Raw genomic sequence first — 19,258 nt, 5'->3', positions numbered from 1 at the left:
AGATCTTGTTATTTTTTTATGGCTGAGAAATATTTGATTGATTGATTGATATATTGATAACTATATATGTGTATATATATATTATATATATATATATATTGTTTAGAATTAGTGTTTTTTCCAGAAGTGGAATTGCTGGATCATATGGTAGTTCTATCTTAAATTTTTTGAGGGACCTTCATACTGCTTTCCATAGTGGCTGCACCAATTTACATTTCTACCAACAGTGCATGAGACTTCCCTTTTCTCCACATCCTCATCAACACTTGTTATTTGTTCTTTTTTATAATAGCCACTCTGTCAGGTGCAAGGTGAGCATTGTGGTTTTGATTTTCATTTCCCTAATAATGTTTGATGTTAAGCATTTTTTCATGTGCCTGTTGGCCATCTGTATGTCTTCTTTGGAAAAATGTCTACTCAGATTCTCTGTCCATTTTTTAACCAGGTTGTTTGTTTGTTGCTTATTTTGAGCTTGAGTTGCATGTGTTCTTTGTATATTTTGGATACTAATGCCTTATCAGGTATATCACTTGCAGATATCTTCTCCCACTCAGTAGGCTGTCTTTTCCTTTTGTTGATAGTTTCCTTCATTGTTCAGAGGATTTTTAGTTTGATGTAGTCCCATGTGTTTATTTTTGCTTTTGTTTCCCTTGCCTGAGGAGATGGATCCAAAAAAAATATTGCTAAGACCAATGTCAAAGGTCATATTGCCTATGTTTTCTTCTAGGGGTTTTGTGGTCTCAGATCTTACATTTAAGTCTTTAATCCATTTGAGTTTATTTTTGTATATGGTGTGAGAGAGTAGTCTAGTTTGATTCTTTTGCATGTAGCTGTCCAATTTTCTCAACACCATTTATTAAAGAGGTTTTTTTCCCCCATTGTATATTTTTGCCTCCTTTGTTGTAGATTAATTGGCCATATAAGTGTGGGTTTATTTCTGGGTTTATTTCTATTCTGTTCCATCGGTCTTTGTGTCTGTTTTGGGGGCAGTACCATACTGTTTTGATTGCTATAGCTTTGCAGTAGAATTTGAAATCAGGGAGCATGGTATCTCCAGCTTTGTTCTTCTTTCTCAAAATTATTTTGGCTCTTTGAAGTCTTTTGTGGTTCCATACAAATTTTAGAATTATTTGTTCTAGTTCTTTGAAAAATGCCATTGGTATTTTGATAGGAACTGCATTGAATCTGTAGATTGTCTTGGGTAATATGGTCATTTTAACAATATTAATTCTTCCAGTCCATGAATTCAGTATACCATTCCATTTGTTTCTGTTGTTTTCAATTTCTTTCATCAGTGTCTTATAGTTTTCTGAGTACAGGTCTTTTACCTCCTTGGTTAGATTTATTCCTAGGTATTTTATTCTTTTTGATGCAGTTGTAAAGAGGATTGTTTTCTTAATTTCTCTTTCTGATAGTTCATTGTTAGTGTATAGAAATGCAATATATTTCTGTATATTAATTTTGTATCCTCCAACTTCACTGACTTCATTTATGAGTTCTAATAGTTTTTTGTGATGTCTTTAGGATTTCTATATATAGGATCATGTCATCTGCAAACAGTGACAGTTCTACTCCTTCCTCTGTAATTTGGATACCTTTGATCTTCTTTTCTTTTCTGATTGCTGTGCCTAGGACTTCAAATACTGTGTTGAATAAAAGTGGTCATAGTGAGCATCCTTATCTTGTTCCTGATCTTAGAGGAAAAGCTTTTCACCATTGAGCATGATGTTAGCTGTAAGTTTGTCATATATGACCTTTATTATGTTGAGGTATGTTCTCTCTGTACCCATTCTGTTGAGAGTTTTTATCATAAATGGACATTGAATTTGTCAAAAGCCTTTTCTGCATCTATTGAGATAATCATATAATTTTTATTCTTCAGTTTGTTAGTGTGGTGTATCACATTGATTTGCAAATACTGAATCATTCTTGCATCCCTGAGATAAATCCTACTTGATAATGATGAACACACAAGGCAGTTTTAAATACAGTATTCCTCAGTGTTCGTCAAAACCATATCACTTCTTTTCCATTGAAAAAAAAGAGTATTTTCAGAAGGGAATAAATGAACACTGGAAATTTTATCATGGGCGTATTACCTCCTGAAGAATCCAGTCCTGAATATGCAAGGCTATATAACTTATCCTTGAGGAGTAAAGACAAGTTGGGAATAGAACTAAGCACTATTATCAACTAAGAACTAAGTGGATTAGATGAGGACAGGCTGGGGGATTAGATGGAAAGCTGGCTTGGGATTAGCAGCAGGTCCAAGAGAATATAGAAAATGAGGTATCCAGGAAGGGTAAGGAGCCAGCAGTGATCATGGGGCTAAAAATGACAACAGTAATGCTCTAAATACCGTTTAAAGCACTTTACGTTGACTCACTCAATCCTCACCCTGATCCATGGGATGGGGATTACCATATCTTAATTTTACAAATGAGAAAGCAGAAGCATAATGTTTTAATAATTTGCCCAAGATCACACAGCCAGTAAGTGGTGGAGGCGAACCCAGGCACCCCGGCTCCAGAGCTCTGGCTCACAACAACTATGCGAGTGAGTTTAGTGTTTTATTGTTTAAATATTGCCCTACTTTATTGAAGTTAATTCTGATTTCAGACTAAAGGAGAGACTAAGATACCCAGGAGCAGCTTCCTGGGTCCTCTCTCAGTTGCACAGGACACACGTCATCTGTGGGTCATGAACGGCCGAAATACGGTGAGATATCTTGGTTTCAAGAAAGCTGCTGTCTTACCTGGGAGAGGAGTCTTTTGTACCTCTCCCATCATGTAGTCAAAACCAGGCATGAGCCAGACTCAGTGAGAGAAGTGAAGGTAACGATAGAATTCAGATGTAAATCATCAATATGTGCATTTTCTACAAAAAAATGCTGATTAGCTGGCTGCCTCTTTGTGTGTTTCAGACCCTAAAACAGGGCTACAATCGCTATTTAGTACATTCTATTCAGGTTTCGCCAAGGAGTAATTCCATGACTTCAGTCCCCTGAGATGATTAACAAGGTTGCAACAGACTAAAATTAACCCTGAACTTTCATAGGAGTTTAAGGCCTCCTACGTCTGACAAAGATTAAGCATCATTTTAATGCTTAATTCATTGTTGCCTAGGCATAGAATTCTAGGTTGAAAATTATTTTCCCTCAAAATGTGGGTGGCACTGCTCCATTATCTCTGGCAATCCTGCATTGCTGTTGAGAGTTCTGTTCCCATTCTGATTCCTAGTTCTTTGTGACTTTTTTCCTCTGGAAACTCTGGGGATCTTCCCTCTGTTCCCTGTGTTCTAAAATTCCATGATGTGCCTTGGCGTGGGTATTGTGCTGGATTCTTAGGGTGCCCCTTTCAATATGTGAAGTATATTCTTCAGTTCGTGGAGATGTTTTTCTTTGATAATTTCCTCCCTCTGATGATCTCTGCACTTTCTGGAATTTCTGTTATTCAGATATTGAGCCTATTAGATTGAATGTTTACTTTTCTCATCTTTTCTCCCCTATTTATGTTTTTAAATTTAGGTTTATTTGGAGGGAGATATATTTAACTTTATATTTCAAATCTTTTATTGATTATTTAGTTGTTATGATCATATTTTTTAATTTTTAAGAGCTCTTATTCTCTTTCATTTTAATAGCACTGTGTTCTTATTTCATAGATGCAATATTGGCCTTTATCTCTCTGAGGGTATTAATTATGGTTTCAGTGACGTTTTCTTCTGCTCTCTGTCTTGTATCTGATTCTCCAAATTCCTTTTCTTACATTAGTTTTGGTCTCTACCTTTCATTTCATGTCTAGTGACCCTTGGCTGTCCATTCATGTTTGAGGCACTGAGAAGCATACTGAGTCAGGCTTATGGACTTTTCGCCTCATTGCAGGGTGACTGTGGGAGTAGCAGTTTCATTGGTGCATCCTGAAATGTCAGCATCTGTAGGTCTTTTCTCTTCATCCTGTAAATTTCCCCAAAGAAGACTCTTAGACTCCTGCTTGGTTTTCTCTGTTCTGGGCGGGGGCTGGAGTTGGGTAGAGGGATGTCTCTTGTTCAGAGTACAGACTTCCACTTCATTCCAACGTTTTCAGTTCAGCACCTCACCTCTGGAATCTAATGTCCCTCCTGAGCATAGATCTTCGATTTAACCTCAGCAGAGAGAAAAACGGAAGAAATTTGGCTAGTAGAGGAGAGGCAGGGAAGGAGGGAGGGAGTCTCCTGGTTGGATGGACTCGGAGAAGGGATGGGAGGGAGGTTGTCCCCAAGGCTTTTGAGGTTCTTGGTCGTGCTTGTTGTTGGCAGCCCCTCTGAAGGCAGGTGGGACACAGCCTTTCCTCTCTGCTGACTGAGCAGAGGTGCTTTCAAAATGTTGCTAACATCTCTCATCTGCTTCATTTTCTCTCTTGCTTCTGTCTTTGTGGATTTGTGCCTTTAAGAAAAAAAATCCCTTTATTCTTTTTTTTTTGGCCGCACTTCAGGTGGCTTGCAGGATCTTAGTTCCCCCACCAGGGATCAAACCCATGCCCCCTGCAGTGGAAGCACAGAGTCCTAACCACTGGACCACCAGGAATTCCTAAAATCCCTTTACTCTTATTTTAGTTTGATTTGTGAGGAAGCGGAGATAAATGCATACATTTAATTAGTTAATTTAGACTGTCAGCTATGGACCTCAGCTTTCTTGGAAGGACTTAGAGCAGACCACCTCTAAGGTCCTCTGAATCTCAAATTCTGTGAATTCATGATTGTAAATAGGTGCTGTAGAGTGTGGGACTGACTCTAAGAATTTTCAGAGTTCAAACATCAGGGAAATTACTAAAGCATGAGTCACTAGGAGAAGTTTCATCTTAGAGATGGGGGCTGGTAAGTTGTGTGTGGATGGAATACACGGAGAGAACAGGAAGGGAACAGCATAAGTGAATGCACAAAAGTACCTATGACCACCGATGGGAAAGGGGCATATGGATAAGGAGCAAGAAACAAAGTTGGGTATTCACCAGGTACAATATACATTAGAACTTGTTGCAGAGGGCCTTCAGAGGCTGAAATTTAAACTTAACTGCAGTAAGAAGTGTCAGTCATCAAAAATAATATAACCTTGGTACCAACTAGCATTTATTTTCATCTCATAACCTTTGCACTATTCTTGTTCATATCATTTCTCTTTAAAGTGAATTGGAAACAAACAAAAAAAAAACCCTCATTTTTCTCTTCCAAAGAAAAACCTTTTAAAGTATAATGACACTATTTTGAGAACCGATGCTGCAGTTTTTGAGGCAAAGTGTAAGTTTGATGTAACATTTTATATTTCTTTTAATTTTCTTATAGGTGTTATTGTTGTATGCCTGTAATATGAAGCCCCTGAATATTTCAGATGTTACATCTACTGCTTACAACAATGTATATGTTGGCTCTTTCTGGGTTCCACTAAACAGGCAAGTAAAGACGGATTATCCACAGCTCTAACCCTCTTTGCTGATACTTTCTTAATATTGACTCTTTCAGTAATATACAAGGTAAAATCACAGGAGAACTTTTAGAAGACATTTTTGGAAAAGTCTTCCTTTTACTTAGCAGAGTATGATATTGCAGTGGTTAAGAGCATGAACTCTGAATTCAGCCTGCTTTGGTTCAAATGCTGGTTGTGCCCCTTTGTATCTTCCTATCTCAGAAAACTTGACCAGGTTACTTAACCTCTGTGTGCCTCAGTATCTTCATCAGTAAAATGGAAATAATAATAATAGGACCTAGAGTTGTTGGAGGAATAGTTTCTGGTACTTCATAAAGATTACAGACAGTACAAAGATGTTGTCTGTACTATATTTTGCCTGTAATTTGGAGTGTGTTTTAAAAAGAACTTAATGTGTCCCTGTATTAAGTTGCAAAATTAAGCCCAAACTCCACCGCCATCCTGGTCTCACCCTTTCCTCTTTGACCAATCCTATTTTATATTGTTCCCCAAGTCAAAAGCCTCTGCGTCAGCCACTCTGTTTTCCTCACTCTCCTTCAAACCGGGGACGGAGACTCTAATTTTTGCTCATGCCTGGTTTCCCTCTTTTCTGATTTCACCTTACCAAATTCCTTGTTTGTTTTTCATTTTTTTTCTTTGCTTAGTTTTGATTCCATTGTCCATTGCCCTTGCGACCTCAGCCTGCATTCTCTCATTTCTGAGATGGAAATAATATTTTGCCTACCTTTTGGGGTTACTGTCAGGATCAAGCCAGACAGTGTATGCATATACTTTGTATGCATGTATAATGTATACTTTGAAAGGCTCAAAGCACTGGGCAAATGTCAAGTCTCATCATGGCCTCCTGTGTCTGTCAGTGTCAGCTCTTTGCCCTGCTCACCACCTACTGAGTGCAGGGACTTGGCACTTCTCTATCCTTACCTGGAGAGTCTGGTTCCTGGTCCTTGATTTCCATTTTGAAGAACTCTTTCTCTTTGGCCTCTCCATGAAAGAGAATAAAACAAGAGATGTTTCAAGAGCTGGCATACTTTCAATTATTCAGTGAAAAACTTTCTTTTTCTTTTCCTTTTTTAAATTTTTTTCAGTGACATGGTGGAAAATCTTAGACACAGGACTCTACCAGCACAGCTAAGCCACAAAGTTAGGAAATTATGTTCTTTCCTTGTACATCCAGAAACATGGCAGAATTTTTTTTTCAGAACCACATGATGAAAATGATTATAATTTCTGCAGAGCAGAATGTAATCAAACTGACAGGATTCTTGTTTTACTCCAAAAAGTTCTTGATTTTGGTGTGTTTATGATCAATGGTAGGGTGACTAAAGTTAGGGACATGCCCCTGTCACTGAGGCTATTATAGAGGAAGTTGCCTGACAAACGTTCATCTGATTCATCCCTTGGTGACACTATCTCTCCCACCTAGGGTGGAGTTCCTTGTGTTCTTATGAGGGTCAAGATCAGTCTATGGGGAATTGCTCTTGTTGATCATCCTATAGAAGGCAAAGTAAGAGCATGCTGCGGGATATTGGGGAAATCGACGTTCCTGCATTTGCTCCTGATGTCATTTTGCTTTTTTGCATCATCTACTTCTTTTTCATAAAAATTTCCCTCTGTTCCTGCATGGAGACCCGCACACCCACGCACAAATATGTGCACACCTGCGCTCTACGCGCCTGTATCCTAGAGTCACTGGGAGCCCTGCAGGTGGCTCTTTGCCTCCTTCAGCTGTTTCAATGCTTTTCCAGCTTCTGACTGCATTCACTAGTTAACCTCTGTCTCCAGCGCCTCCATAGTTCACTGGACCGTGGCTCCAGAAGCTTTCTGTCCTGCGCACAATTGCCAGTGCGTCCTCTGCCCTCTTCCTCGGGTTTAGCTTTTCCTTTTTTCTTGATTCTTCTCCCTCCCCCCACTCCCCACACAGTACATGTCACTGTGTGGGCTTGTTGACCCGTCTCTTAGAGCTATTGCTGACTTGTCCTAATTCTTAGCTTCAGGCCAGCCAGCCAATCAGAGCGTGGCACTGAGTTTAAGTAGGAGTAGATCTTTTGTCATTGCCTGGTGTTTCTTTGCCCATGTACATATTTATTTTCTTTATTTTCATCTTAAGCAAATATTTTGGATGTCTACATTTTTTTGCTTTGTGTCTTTGCCAGTTTGTAATTATAAATCTGTCTGAGCATATAACTAGATCATAAACATTATGCAGGTGAGAATTGTGTCTCTGTTCTCATGTCTCTTGAATGAAGGAATGGTTGAATGATGTTTGGGGATGCCAGAAATCTAAGTGTTAAATAACTAAGGACTTACTTTACATGTTTTATTGATTCTGGGAATAAATGAATGCCTTAGTTAACTTTTCAAGTAAAATGCATACATGTTTGTTATTTTTAGAGTTATTTCACTTCACGAGAAATTATCTAATCTTACGCAAGTCGCTGAAATATCATTGCCTACAACTCCTAAAGTTACTTCAAATGAAAATGTATCTCAAGTAGAAGAAACAGAAGAGGAATCAATTGGTAAAAAAATGGAAGTAGGTTATTAAATAATGGAAAATTTTATTGCCATTGCAGGATGGATATCATTATACATAATTAAATTATTTTTTACTTTATCAGAGCATAACTATGTAATTAAACTTGAATGGTGTGGTTCTTCTGGCCTGTACTTTCTCTACTTAGAGTATCAGATATAACCCAACTTTTGAACACATAAGTAATGTTTTCTTCAAAGCTCTTCTAAGCATACCAATTATAAGAAACTGATGGTAAATGAAAACAAAGCCAATCTAGAGAAATCATTCAGATGTAACCATGAATCCTAAGAAACAATGCTCTGTAAGTTTATAATGTTACTTTTAATTTTTTATTCTAAGTCTAGTATTTGAGCATTTTTATTACCCAAGTAATATGGGAAGAAAAATTAGAAAATATAGATAAGCATATATCTTTCAGACTTTTTCTACACATCTGTATTTTTCTAACTAGAAAAAAAGACATTATCCTTATAGTGTGTTATTAATCTGATTACAGAGTTGAGTGATGACTGATATTCATGTTTTGGAGGAGTTCCTTCTGAGTTCTCAACCCATTGAGGAATAGGACACAGGAAACTGATATATGGAGATCTCAAACACTGGCATCATTACCGACAAAGCTGATTAGCAAACATGGCTCTGGATCTATGGCCAAACAAGCTTATTAATATTTCACCCCTGAATTAGCCAGACTTGCCCACCTAGTCACACAATAATCTAGCACACTTGTGTAACTGTAGGATTTCCCCCACTCCCCTTCTGACTGCCAGGCCGACTGCATGGAGGAGCAGAGAATAATAGTCCTGCAGGCAGGGGGCCTTCAAAAATGTAAGCAAAGATTGACCCAATGGGGCTGAGCCTAGTTTGCTTTTTCCAAACTCCCCAATCAGATAAGTGACTCCGCTCTCCTGGCTGTGTCCAAAAGAAGCTGGAAGAGTCCCTCCTTCTTTGGGAGTGGAGTGGAAGTTCCTTACCCGCTATGGAAATGAGATGAGCAGGGAATACCTGTTCTCCCCTAATCACTTGCTCTTTGAATTTCCATTTGCATATTCATCTGGTTGCTTGAGATATATGTTCTGTAGGTACCATGGCTATTTTTTTTAAATCAAATAGTTGTACAAGGTTTAAAATGAAAAGGGACAGTCCCCTGTTTGACCTGTCCACACCCCACAGTCCTGCGAGCAGACCATTTTCAACTCTTTCAGCTGTTCCTTTTGTTATTTACTTCCAAGTCTATAAATAATATGCAGGATCAGTCATGAAAAGCAAGATAACCAACACCCTTCAAATCCAAGTGGGTCCACTGGGCTCCATGTCTCCTCACACCAGCCTCCAGGCTGGTGGCACATCCATCCTCTGGAACATCCCCAGTCACTGGGCAGGAGGGAAGAAAAGGGGCAAATCACACCCTGGCTCTTTGAGTTCCCATCATATCACTTCCACTAGCATTTTACTGGCCAAGTAAGTCGCGAGGCATGCCAACAATTCTGCTATCAACTTGGAAAGAGGAAAGCTGGAAAAATTGATGAATAGTGCTAATGACAGCCAAAAATAATAATTTTTTTCTTGATAAATCAGTTTTATATAATATCTATTGATTTTACTATACAAGGACTTTACTGTACAAGGATTCCCTATACTTCTCCTCAACTTCTCCTTTCCCCCCATCCTTTCTAAATATTGTTATATCACAGAATTTAATTAAATCAGCATTCAGTGTTTATGTCGTTATAACCCTGTAAACAATGTTCACAGCCAAGTCACAGTGTACTGTGGTTATTTTCCTTTCCTGTATAAGGTTTGATTTTTCTTCACTTGTCTTTTTTCTTAACTTCTTTCTGATCACTACATCAGATCTGTCATATATTCATCCATAGATTTGTACCCAAGTGTTTATACTTATGTCTCAACTCTTCTTTTCCTTCCTGGAGGCCCCTTTCCTGCTCTGGTTAAGGACTGGTTGCCCCCAATGCCTACAGCACAGCTCTGATTCTGGGACCTCCCTCTGTTGCTTTTCTGGTTGAATTCCCAGCCACTTGGGTCCCATCTCTGTTTTTCTTCTCTGAAAGCTTTTAGGATCTTTATTTTCATTCTGCTGTATCTTTTTAAAAAAATAACTTTCTGCTAGTTTAATATTCAATTGGTGACCAATAACAAAATATTTTTAATTCTTAAAGAGTATTATTGGTATGGCTCTTTTTGTTTTCTTGTTTACCTTATCTTTACATCGATTATGTGAAAGTGCAAAAGTTGGCAACTCTCCTGATCTGTAGAATATACTTGTTGGTGTTTTTCAGTATGAATTTACCAGTGGAGTGAATGAGTGCATTTTTCAATATTATGAAAGCAACAAGTCCAGCTGTAAGAGGATTATCAGGCAAGAACAGTTAGTCTTTGCAAAAAGCAACTTTCCAGAATTTATGTCACCTGTGCTCTGTGCCTACATTTATCATAGAACTGATATCTTAGAATTTTAGTTGCACATCCTTTATAGTGTCCTCGAATGTTACAACACAAATTACCAGATTTTAATGATAGTAATGATATTCTGAGTACTCAGAATAAGTCTCCCAATAGATCAGATATCTCAAACTCATGAGATTCATGTATGGAATTCTTCTCCTAAAGTGCATTGTTGCCCTTTCATATCTGTTTTCAAGAATTCAGCTCATTTCGTTTTCAAACTTCTTTAGTAGATCACTTACAATCACAGTTTTTTAGTCATAGACCAAAGTTATCAATCTGCTGTCTTTGAGCCATAACCTAGACTGTTCTTTGCTGAAATTGTCCTTGAATCCATTATTATCTAGTTCATAAAAGGCAAATGATTATTCTTCTCCTGAACCCATTTGTCTTTTCCACTTACATTGCCTGAGACAGGAAAGCGAGTGTCCATAAGAGTAAGGATTCTAGGCTGTGCTCTACCACTCAGCTTTACTACCGAGGGTCGGTCACTTCATGTTTCCTGGGACTAGTTTTCTCCTCATCTCCAAACAGGATCCTTTCACTCAGTTACTGCTGAGATGAAGAGATTGTCCCTTGGTTGGAATGAGAGCCATCAGAATTTTCCTGGGAGTCAGATATCGGTATCAAGTTCATCACAGTGAACCCAGTGCCTGAGCCAAGAAGTTGACTATGAATATAAACAAATCAGGAATAAATAGGGGCAAGTAGGGGCGTCTGAATGCAAGCAGAGGGAAGAATCCAGACGGCCCACCTTGCCTTAGCCAAGCTTTGTGACTTCCTGTCACGTCCTGACTTGAGTGATATATGTGAGTAGCTCAGTCCCTGAGTAGAACAAACTGCTTTCAATCCTGATGTTGTCCTCTGTGTTTTTGAGTTTATTTTATTCTCCAACTTAAAAAGTGTTTCTTCAACTTTAATTAGGGCATTTTGAGATGTGTTCCAGTTCTGGTAGTTCTATATGTGAAAGAATGTCGCAAAATGGAAAAAAACCTGCTCTTTTTAGTTCAGGTGAATTAGCAAACAAATTAATTCACAACATTTGAAAGTTGTGAAACGGAAGGAATATATAAACTTTTCTCTTTTTTTCCAATATATTAACCAGCACTTAGAAAAAAAAAAAAACAGCTAGGTTCTAGGTTATATCAAATAAATTCCAGAGACTAAAATCTGCCAGTTTGTTGTCATGACAACCTTCATTTGGAGCTAATGAGAAGTTAACTAGGACACTTGAAGAGATCAGTTCTGTTTGGGAGTTGGACAGGAGTTCATAACCTCTATAATCAAATCTATTTATTTCTATCTCAGTATGGATTTTTGGTGGGTTGTTAAATATAAAGGTCCAGAAAATGTGCCTTTGGTTGATATGGGAGGTGGTGAATCTTGTTCTCTTTCTCATTCCCTTCCTTTTTTTTTGTTTTCTCTCCCCCAAATCCCTATGGTCTGGAATAAGCCAAAAGCTTCAGAACACAGGTATTAATTTAAGATGTTTTGGGAGGGCTACAGAACAGGTGTTCCAGTCACTTCTGGCTTGAAAACATGTCCTTCTTCCAAAATGGACAACAGTGGCTCAGAATCACTGGGTTGTTTTAACATGTCATTCACAGCTTTATGGGGTATCTTCAGAGCATATCAGGTGTTTTAAAGCATGTAAAAGATGCAAACCATTCTGATTTTATGACACAAACACCTTTTTTGGAATGATAACATACTGATATGATAAGCCTAAAATATATTTACCAAGTCACCTAAGATGAGTTCAGCAAACACGTGTGGGATGCCTGGATTGTACCAGGCAATTATATATAGTCAACATATCCCCAGTATCAAAGTACTATGAAAACATAGAACAAAATACAATTGAACATTAGCATCAATTGACACGTTATCTTTGAGAAACCGTTATGTGCAAAAATTTTCCAGGCTTGAGGAGATAAGGACATACTGAAATCAGTACAATTCGGTCCCTGTCAGGAGGAGCTTAATCACTGTGTGAGTATGGCCACAGGTACCCAGATGTCATTCACAATGAGCTCAGCTGCCCGGTGGCCTTCTCTTAGCAAGCCAAGTCTGGCATTCAAAGAAACATCAATTTAATGTTCAAAACCATTGAAAATAATCTAAACCTTATTCTTATGAGTCTCTCGTAAGAATGTCTGAGAGGGAATCCTTTCATCATATACAGCATAACTTCTTTTAAATCTCCTTTTTCCCAACTGCCTTACTCTTAGTGCCTCTCTGACGTTCACAGTGGCGGCTCTCCAGCCTCTGCCTCATTGGTTCAGACTCCTAAACCTCTCCCTCCAACCCAGTCTGCATGGAGTGTTTTGACTCCTCTCCCCTTCCCGCTCTGGTTCAGCTCTTTTTTTTTCTTTTTTATAACATCTTTATTGGAGTATAATTGCTTTACAATGGTGTGTTAGTTTCTGCTTTATAACAAAGTGAATCTGGTTCAGCTCTTGATTATGAAGTTCAGCTTAGTCTCTCTGACACCTTCCCCTTTTCCTGTTTCCCCCATTATCTGGATTCTACACATATACAAAAGGGCAAGGTTGCTGATATCCTTCTTTCTCAGTGGTGGAGCTCTTGATGCAAACTCTTCTAATTTATCATTAAAAAAAATCTCATTCACTTAGGGGTGTGTGTGTGTGTGTGTGTGTGTGTGTGTGTGTGTGTTAAGAGAGAGAGTTGAGCTAGACTTTGTGCTTGCTTCAGTAGCACAGGTAGCATTTTATAGCCCCTATAGAGTGAAATAAAAACCATGTTTCCTTGTACCCTGTGCTCTGACTATATTGTTTTGGTCATTATCTCTTTCTGTGTCTCTTCCTCTCTCTTGACTTTGAATTCCTTTGCTCAGGGGTCTTATTTATCATTCGATCTCTGATATCTAGCCCAGTAACCAACTTCTAGTTGGAGACCTATGGAGAGCACTTACTCCAGACTGAGGATACAGCAAGAGATGAGAGGTGAAGTCATGGGGCTGGATGTTGTATTCAGGGTGGTAGGAGTGCAGGGTGAATGTAGGGCCCTGGGAAGGCAGGGCTGGGTGTGGGACATAGGAAAAGATGGGGGCAGTGTCCAGAAGAGCATCTCATGATCCACCCTGAAATTTGCTAAGATAACCCTGATGGCATGTGAAGGAGGGATGAGGGAAGCAAGAGTTTGGAGGATGGAAAACAACTTAGGAAGTTTTTTCCCATAAAATGGGTGAACAACGATGAGGACTTCAACTAAGTCAAAATGTTGGCTCTGTTATTTTTGAAGTCACTCAGAAGCCTATCCCTCACCAAATCAACAGATGCTCCTCTTTAAGGGAAAATGGCAAAGATTGAGCAAGGGTCCTTCTGTGCCCTCCCAGGCCCCTTGCCAACTGCAGCATCCCTCCAGCCGCCTTCTGCCTGGGATTGTTGAGTTCAGTGCTTTCCTTGTCTTCATTTCTGTGGCAGCAAGGTCTTGGGAGGTTTCTCACAGCCCAACATGGATCGAATCAGCCAGTTTCCCAAGTGTGTATGTGGTTTACCTCAAATAATACCAAAGAATCAGAACGTTGTTGAGGTGAAATTTGTGTTTGATAAATGTTGAGACAAGCCATGGAAGGCATTTATCAGGTAACATGGCTGTCTTCATCTGTTACGGAAATGATTAATGATACAGACAGTGTCATTTTGCTTGATAGCTCTTGATGAAATCATGACAGTAACCCATCACAGCTATTATTGAAACCTTTTGTATAGAAAGAAAACATACTTTAACCAGTCCTAAGAACTCAATTAGAAATATAGAAATTTGGATAAATAAGAAGAATACGTAAGAATGCATTCCAGGTTGTATGTTCCCCTCTGTCTAGTAAAGTGGACCAGGAGCCTGGAAAGTTTGTCATAGGAAGCTGGTGTCCCCCGGTCAGTGCTGGGTGTCCCGCCTGCCTCCATCCTTTCTGGTCCCATGGAAGCTGTCCTACTTCTGGCCATGATCACTTCCTGCCCAAACAATTTGAGTAGCCTCCTAGCTAATTTCTCTTTCTCTTATCTCTTCCTAGTCCAGTTCAGCTTTACGTGGTAGCCAGAATTATCTTTTTAAAGCAGTCAGATCATTATCCCCTCAGTCCACTCTCTCTCAATTTCCTAAGCAACAAAATCCAAATTCCTTACGTTTATGTGTCCTGTTATAAGTACACCTCTCAGCCTTATTTCTCACCACTCTCACCACCGTGCTTCGTATACACACCTGCAGTAAAGACCGTATCAGGTTCTTTATGTTCCTTGAATATCTGCTGTTTCATTGCTCCATCTGGAATGCCCTTGTCCCCATTCTATGCCAGTTGAAGTCTTACTACTCTTTCATGCCTCAGTTTATATGACCCTTTCTCCAGGAAGTATTCCCTGTTCATTATACTTTTTTTTTAACATCTTTATTGGAGTATAATTGCTCTACATTGTTCTGTTAGTTTCTGCTGTATAACAAAGTGAATCAGCTATACGTATACATATCTCCCCATACCCCTCCCTCTTTCATCTCCCTCCCACGCTCCCTATCCCACCCCTCTAAGTGGTCACAAAGCACTGAGCTGATCTCCCTGTGCTATGCGGCTGCTTCCCACTAGCTATCTATTTTACATTTGGTAGTGTATATATGTCAATGCTATTCTCTCACTTTGTCCTAGCTCACCTTTCCCCCTCCCCATGTCCTCAAGTCCATTTTCAATGTCTGCGTCTTTATTCCTGTCCTGCTCCTAGGTTCTTCAGAACTTTTTTTTTTCTAAGATTCCATATATATGTGTTAGCATATGGTATTTGTTTTTCTCTTTCTGACTTACTTCACTCTGTATGACAGACTCTAGGTCCATCTACCTCACTACAAATAACTCAGTTTCCTTTCATTTTATGTCTGAGGAATACTCCATTGTATATATGTGCCACATCTTCTTTATCCATTCATCTGTCAGTGGACATTTAGGTTGGTTCTATGTCCTGGCTGTTGTAAATAGTGCTCCAATGAACATTGTGGTACATGACTCTTTTTGAATTATGGTTTTCTCAGGGTATATGCCCAGTAGTGGGATGGCTGGGTCATATGGTAGTTATATTTTTAGTTTGTGTGTGTGTGTGTGTGTGTGTGTGTGTGTGTGTGTGTGTGTGTGTGTGTTACGCGGGCCTCTCACTGCTGTGACCTCTCCCGTTGCGGAGCTCTGGACGCGCAGGCTCAGCGGCCATAGCTCACGGGCCCACCCGTTCCGCGGCATGTGGGATCCTCCCGGATTGGGGCACGAACCCGCGTCCCCTGCATCGGCAGGCGGATGCACTCAACCACTGCGCCACCAGGGAAGCCCTATTTTTAGTTTTTTTAAGGAACGTCCATACTGTTCTCCATAGTGGCTGTATCAATTTACATTCCCACCAACAGTGCAAGACGGTTCCCTTTTCTCCACCCCCTCTCCAGCATTTATTGTTTGTAGATTTTTTGATGATGGCTATTCTGACTGGTGTGAGGTGATACCTCACTGTAGTTTTTATTTGCATTTCTCTAATGATTAGTGATGTTGAGCATCCTTTCATGTGTTTGTTGGCAATCTGTTTATCTTCTTTGGAGAAATGTCTGTTTAGGTCTTCTGCCCATTTTGGGATTGGGTTGTTTGTTTTTTTGATATTGAGCTGCATGAGCTGCTTGTAAATTTTGGAGATTAATCCTTTGTCAGTTGCTTCATTTGCAAATACTTTCTCCCATTCTGAGGGTTGTCTTTTCACCTTGTTTATGGTTTCCTTTGCTATGCAAAAGCTTTTAAGTTTCATTAGGTCCCATTTATTTATTTTTGTTTTCATTTCCATTTCTCTAGGAGGTGGGTCAAAAAGGATCTTGCTGTGACTTATGTCAAAGGGTGTTCTTCCTGTGTTTTCCTCTAAGAGTTTTATAGTGTCTGACAGTCTTATAATCATGGCTCCTTTAGTTGTAAGTAAAGAAAAACTACTTACACTAGCTCAAATGAAATAGGTTTGGTAAGGAGGCAGTATTTGGCAGGGCATGGTAAGGAAGCTCGTGCATAACCAAGGGCTGTGGACAAAACACAGTGGGCCCGGGCTTCCCTGGTGGCGCAGTGGTTGAGAGTCCGCCTGCCGATGCAGGGGACACGGGTTCGTGTCCCAGTCTGGGAAGATCCCACATGCCGCGAAGTGGCTGGGCCCGTGAGCCATGGCCGCTGAGCCTGCGCGTCCGGAGCCTGTGGTCCGCAACGGGAGAGGCCACAACAGTGAGAGGCCCGCGTACCGCAAAAAAAAAAACAAAAAAACCCAAAAAAACAAAAACACAGTGGGCCCCACAGAAAGTGAAACTTGGAGAGTCGGGAGCCAAGATTGCACTCAGTCCCACAGGTGGTGTCAGTTCTCATTTATCTCTGTTTCTTGCTCACTTATTTTACATCTAGCCCAATAGGTGCCTTCTCCAACTCCGTATGGGGACCTCTCAGCTCATCTGGCCAGTCCTGATGATAACTCTCTTCTGTTGTCCTTCCTTATATGAAATTACAATGATGGAGAATCTGATTGATTCAACCCTGCCTATAGATAGATCTCTCTTGGGCCAGATGTCCACACAGAAACACGCTGCGTCCAAACAGTAGGGGCTGTGGCAGTGTCCTCAGCAATAGATCATGTATGATATCAACTCTCTCTTCTTCGTCTTCATTTTCTCTTTCCATTTCTTTCTCAATTCCCAACTGTTCATCTCTGCTTAAACCCTTTCTCAGATCTGAACCTCTTTATTCCAGGGCTCTCTTCTCAGAAGAAAAGTCATCTTCCAAAATCTTATTTTGGTGTGAATTACTTTACTTGTTCTTCTCTAACACATGAATTTTAATTGTGAATTTTGCAGGGAAAGAATCCTAAAATAATTTATTATTTATCATTAAATCTTATAGTTTGTGGCTATTTTGTATCTTTTCAAATAACCCTAATTACTTAAAAGATTGTGACCTCTGAATCCCTCTAAGTTTCATTCTGGGAATTAGGGTTGGGGAATGATGTAACAAAAGACAAATGAAATAAATAATTTGTAACTAAAATATCTAGTATTTTACCAATAAGATCAACCTCACTATGTTGTCTTATTATTTCTAGAACATGATTATTGAATGTTGCTCTGAAATAGTATCTTTGTTTTTACCTGATGAAGAGGCAACTCCACTATCTGAGGTATGCATCTCTTTTAAAACTGTATGTGATTCTCTAACAAGTATTGTTGCTATGGAAATGGAAATACAGAAAACATCTATTATGAAAGTATCAAGGGCCTAACCATCCTTAATTAATGTGAAAAATTGCTAAACATGAGTTTATAATAGCATGTTATTTTGGTTAGAAATATTCTTTGTTAAAAAGTCAACTAGTACAGAAAGTTGTGGAGAGGATAATGTTAAAATCATCTCAAATCCACCATTCAGGGAATAACCACTATTAACATTTTGGAGAAAATCTCAAATTTTTTTCATGTATAGTTAGACTTTTGAATTTTTACATCAGTGGGATCATACTGCACAAGCATTCTGTAACTTGTTTTTTTTTTCATTCAACAATAATGCTATGGAGATATTTTTATGTGAAAAGTCTACCCTGTCTTATTTCATGCCTATATAATAGTTTCTTTTATGTATTTGTCATGTCAGGCTCTATTTATATAACTAGATCCTTATTCATGGATCTTGAGGTTGATGGGTTCTAGAACATACATATTTCACCCATCCTCAGAGTTAATCCTTAGGAATAGGATTTTGGAGTAAAAGTATATACACATGGCCCCTGACTTACAATGATTCAACTTATGATTTTTTTGACTTTATGATATTATGAAAGCAATACACATTCAGTAGAAACCATACTTTGAATTTTGAATTTTGAGCTTTTCCCTGGCTAGCAATATGCCGTCCAATACTTGTGATATGAGGCAGCGGCAGTGAACTGCAGCTCGCATCGCCCCCATGATTATGAGGGGAAACAGCCCACATACATACAACCATTCGGGACCCGGACAGCCATTCTGTTCTTAACTTTCAGTACAGTATGCAGTAAATTACATGAGCTATTCAGCACTTTATTATAAAATTGGCTTTGTGTTAGATGATTTTGTCCAACTGCAGGCTAATGTATGTGTTCTGAGCATGTTTAGGGTATGCTAGGCTAAGCTCTGATGTTTGGTAGGTTAGATGTATTAAGTGTATTTTTGACTTAAGATATTTTCAACCTCTGATGAGTTTACCCATTTATTGGGACATAACCCCATCATAAGTAAAGGAAGATCTGTATACATTTTCTATTGTGGTAAAATATACATAATGTAAAATTTACAATTTTAATCATTTCTAAGTGTACACATCAGTAGCATTAAGTACATTCAAAACGTTGTGCAAACATCTCCACCATCCATCTCCACAATTTTTTCATCATCCCGGGTAGAAACTTTGTACCCATTAAGTAATAACTCCCCATTTCCTCCTCCCCCAGCTCCTGGTAATCTCTGTTCTACTATTTGCTTATTCTAGGTAACTCATATAAATGGAATCATACAATATTGGTTTTCTGTGGCTGGCTTATTTCATTTAGTGCAATGTTTTCAAAGTTCATCCATGTTTAACATGTATCAGTACTTCATTCCTTTTTAAGGCTAAATAATATTCCATTGTATGTATATACCACATTTGTTTATCCACTCTTCTGTGGATGGACATTTGAGTTGTTTCTACCTTTTGGCTCCTATAAATAATGCTGCTATAACCATGGGTGTACAAGTATCTGGGCGTACATCTAGGAGTGGAA

At 39.0% G+C, this 19,258-nt stretch overlaps 1 protein-coding gene across 1 annotated transcript in view; it reads left to right on the top strand.

Moving 5' to 3' along the window:
* Nucleotides 1-19,258, top strand: part of CFAP54 (cilia and flagella associated protein 54) — a gene marked incomplete at its 5' end in the record, with an annotated part of 331,419 nt that overhangs the window by 274,926 nt on the left and 37,235 nt on the right. Inside the window, 3 exon segments of the mRNA XM_081249749.1 lie at nucleotides 5,320-5,426; nucleotides 7,853-7,994; nucleotides 17,567-17,641. Of these exon segments, the coding sequence (XP_081105875.1) occupies nucleotides 5,320-5,426; nucleotides 7,853-7,994; nucleotides 17,567-17,641 (324 nt within the window).

The sequence above is a fragment of the Mesoplodon bidens genome, assembly GCF_964165515.1.
Source record: "Mesoplodon bidens genome assembly, chromosome: 11".
Lineage (NCBI taxonomy): Eukaryota > Metazoa > Chordata > Mammalia > Artiodactyla > Ziphiidae > Mesoplodon > Mesoplodon bidens.
The sequence above is the reverse complement of the archived record's forward strand: the minus strand, read 5'-3'. Positions and strand labels throughout refer to the sequence as shown.